Raw genomic sequence first — 3,564 nt, forward strand, 5'->3', positions numbered from 1 at the left:
TTTTTTTTCCTTTAATGTTCGCAGATTGCCTATATAACGGACAAGAAATTAATGATCAATCATAATAAAACGATCATGTTCGACCTATAGTTTATGTGGTTGAATGCGATTATGAAACGATCTTTGAGACAAGTAGGATTTGATTTAGGTTGATTAATGTCTATATTAATCTGTTGTGACTATTATTATATACTTTGTAATTCGGGAAAATCAAGAGTATAATTATCAATATGAATATCCCATCTAATTTGGAACATAGAAGCGGATACGGACCAGGAACAAACAACTCAATAACATCATTAATTATTAAAGCAAATGATTTCCGTGAGAGACGCTAAATATTCATTCAACATTAAGACCATAAGTGCCGATGTATTAGAAACAACTCAACGACATTAAAAGCTATTAAAGCAAAAGCAAAGTTATCAGCCCAGAGATTTGGTTTGAACTGTGTGGAGAACAAGTTCATGACAATAAAAGTGCTCATTACTTAAGTTATTGGAGGGAAAACACGAGAGTGTGGAGATATTACATATTCCTGAACATACTTTTTAGGATTAGTGGGGTCAGGAATCCAATGAATCTCACTCAAGTTTGGTGTCTCAACAAAGGCCATAGTAAACTCTCCTACCTTCTCTACTTTCCCTCTCTTGCCTGCCCTTAGTACAAGATTACTACGGTGGTAAGAGAAAATACCATTGGCCAAATGGATGATGTCGCCTGGCTCGAAAACGTCACACTCATCGCCCCAGAACTGATAGTGAACTGCTGCAGTCTCATCAGCTACAAGTGCCAAGCATGTCTTATTTTGCCCTTCTAATGTTGTCCTTCCTTTCTCCAGAAGTATACATTTTGCATCTATGTTGTTCCGTGCTGCAGGCACTATCTCTTTGAGAAGCAGCATCAATGCTTCCTTGCTGCAAGAACTTGAAGGAAAATAACTTCATTAGCGGACATGAAAAAGAGACAGAGATTATGTTTCAGAGTATATAACCTTACCATGGGCACCTCAGCAATAGAAAACCAGGATAACTTATAATTGCATACAGACAGTACATCGACACAATCACATGTTAGGTATTGTAACAGTTGAGTAGCAGTTGATAAAGCCAGCATTGTGTTTGGATGAAATGAGATGGAAATTAAAATACGTTAACTCAATCTACACAGCTTATAAATTACTTGTTACAATACTTCATTAGCCAAAATTCTAACAACGGAACTTTTCTTCAATTATCATGAAACAATAATTGAAGCCAGAGCAAAGATCAACGGCAGAAAAACCAAATCTATTTGTCTATAAAAACCTTGTTACATCCACATCTGCAAACTTAAAACCTCACTTCAAGACCTCACTGATTCAACTGGCCACTATTTCAATGTTCCATGTCAAATTTACATAATGTAATTAACGGGGAATCAATTTATGCTCGAGAGATTTATACTCCAATACATATAGTGTATCTGTGTTTGACAAGTCAGAGAGACATTGATGCTCGATATATGCCTGCCTAACTCCAGGCCATTAAACATGCCCCATAATTTACAGCTTGAACCAGCTATGCTTGAATCTTATCATCTTAACCATTCTGCGACGTTTGACAAGGACTTTATATTGGTAATCCGTAAAATTAAAACAAACTCGTTCGATTAAAAGTTTGCATCATTACACGCAAAATACCATCTAAAATATTTTCGTCTAATCCCAAATCAACATGCAGCAAGGAATTCAAACTAAATTAATTTCGCATGAATCGATATTAGAGACCTGAGTGTGAAGTGTCTAACCTTCTTCGACGACGCCGCGATTCCGACGTTTCCAAGGAGTTCTTGATGCAGGGAATCGTCGGTCGTGATAGAATCAGCTGAACAAGTGAGGCTCAAGCATTCGGTAACTAGGATGAGGATTCAATTACTGAAATCTTTCAGTATGGAGCAGTGGAGATGTCTAGCCGGAGACGGAGACGGCGACCGCGAAGCGGTGAGGGATACCATCGTACTGCAGCTGCAGTGTATCATCGTCCCTTCTCGCCGATCACCGAACCCCGTGATTGTGGACGCCGAGTTGCTCTACCCCAGACGCTTTACTGAAAGAGATTGCTCAAAGCGCCTTTCAAATCGACCCAAGAGTTTTTTTTTTTTTTTTGTCGGTTTTTTCATTCTGGCCAAACAGGAAACAAGCTAAATAGGTCAGACTTTTTCCTGGATGACTCCTAAAATTTTGAAAGGCAAAAATGAAAAATCATTGAATACTTTTACAGATTATGTTTAAGGAAGCGTTTAAATGAAAAGTTTGATTTTAAAAATAATTTTATAATATACGAAATAAATATATGAAGGAATTTATTTTGATTTGTAAAAAAAAAAATTCTTAAAAAGTACTTTAGGGATATCTAAACGGGAAAATCCCAAAAAAGTGACTGCTAAATTTCAAAATGTCAAATTAGGAATTACTACAAAAATGAGTTGTCATTTGCTCTTTGAATGTAGTCATTTTCTTTATGAATATAGTAACGAATACTGATTTAGAACTTTGAAATTCAATAGTTATTTTTTTGGGATTTTCCCTATCTAAACACTCCTAAATCAAAAAAGTCTTTTGAAAAATTCCTTATGGAGTAATATTGGAGAGTTATGTGATATATATTATTTCTGCTTTATAGTGTATTATACTATGATTTGACAATGGAGCTTGATCATTTAGAAAAAGTTTGGCAAAAGTGCATTGCTTTATGTTAACGAGGCTGGTTCTGGGATTAGAAAACAACAGTGTGACTGAGACTGTTATAAAGTAAAAAATTTAAATTCAAAATTATTGGATGGTTAATTTCTTCAGACCTCTTAAATTCTTCATGTATTTAAGTAATTTTATCTTTTTAAAATTCTTAAGCATCGCTTGGTTTCACACCGCTTCCTAATTAATAAGTAATACGCAGATATATGAGGTCTAGATATTCCAACTTCATATATTTAAGTAATTTTATCTTTTTGGCCTCTGCTTTGTTTTGGTTGGGTTGAATTGCATACAACTTCCGAACAAGTAATACATAAATTAGTGAATTAGACATGATATAAAATGTCAAGAATTAAATTCATATTGATAATGATATTGGAAAAGAAGCAATAATTTAACAGATTTTAATCAAACCATGCAAAGCTGAACAAAATAAACGCCATCATTTTGGTTGTATTCTAGGTTTGTTGAGTGATATATTGTACTTCTAGGATTTACGAGTGTTTTTTTCTTTCCAGCCTTTAAGTGGCTATTACTGTGTGTAGTTTTTTTTTTATTATCATTATTAATAAAATTGACTTCTTTGGGGCCAGAACAAAATTATCTATCATAAAAACATGATACAACAGGGTTTAAAGTTAACCCTCAATCTTCTAAGCCATCTCTTTGTTATGAACCACCCTAATAATGAAGTCAATCAAATCTATCACATCCCTCAGAGCAGCAAAGAGTGGAATATGAAGAAAACTTCTCTTGATTATGAGCTGGAACACTGATATATTCAGAGTAGTTGCAGAGAGCACTGCGTTGCATCCAAGTGGAAGGTGTTC

At 34.8% G+C, this 3,564-nt stretch overlaps 1 protein-coding gene across 2 annotated transcripts; it reads right to left on the reverse strand.

Moving 5' to 3' along the window:
* Window positions 1-405: 405 nt before the first annotated feature.
* LOC114715994 (SOSS complex subunit B homolog) lies at window positions 406-1,877 on the reverse strand. Of its 2 annotated transcripts, none has more exons than XM_028900915.1 (2): window positions 1,789-1,877; window positions 406-917 (listed from the first exon to the last, which is right to left on the reverse strand). In XM_028900915.1, the coding sequence occupies exon 2, from the start codon at window positions 902-904 to the stop codon at window positions 491-493; it is 414 nt and encodes a 137-aa protein (XP_028756748.1). In that variant the 5' UTR covers window positions 905-917; window positions 1,789-1,877; the 3' UTR covers window positions 406-490. The 2 variants fall into 2 exon arrangements, with proteins under 2 accessions (XP_028756748.1, XP_028756749.1); XM_028900916.1 differs by having other exon boundaries at window positions 406-926.
* Window positions 1,878-3,564: the final 1,687 nt, after the last annotated feature.

This window comes from Neltuma alba, unplaced genomic scaffold (genome assembly GCF_004799145.2).
Source record: "Neltuma alba isolate B1F8T4 unplaced genomic scaffold, ASM479914v2 tig00011639_pilon, whole genome shotgun sequence".
In the NCBI taxonomy this organism is placed as follows: Eukaryota; Viridiplantae; Streptophyta; class Magnoliopsida; order Fabales; family Fabaceae; genus Neltuma; species Neltuma alba.

What these genes read in the sequence shown, in the direction of transcription:
- LOC114715994 (XM_028900915.1), bottom strand. Translation starts at nt 904, where the DNA reads ATGCTGCTTCTCAAAGAGATAGTGCCTGCAGCACGGAACAACATAGAT.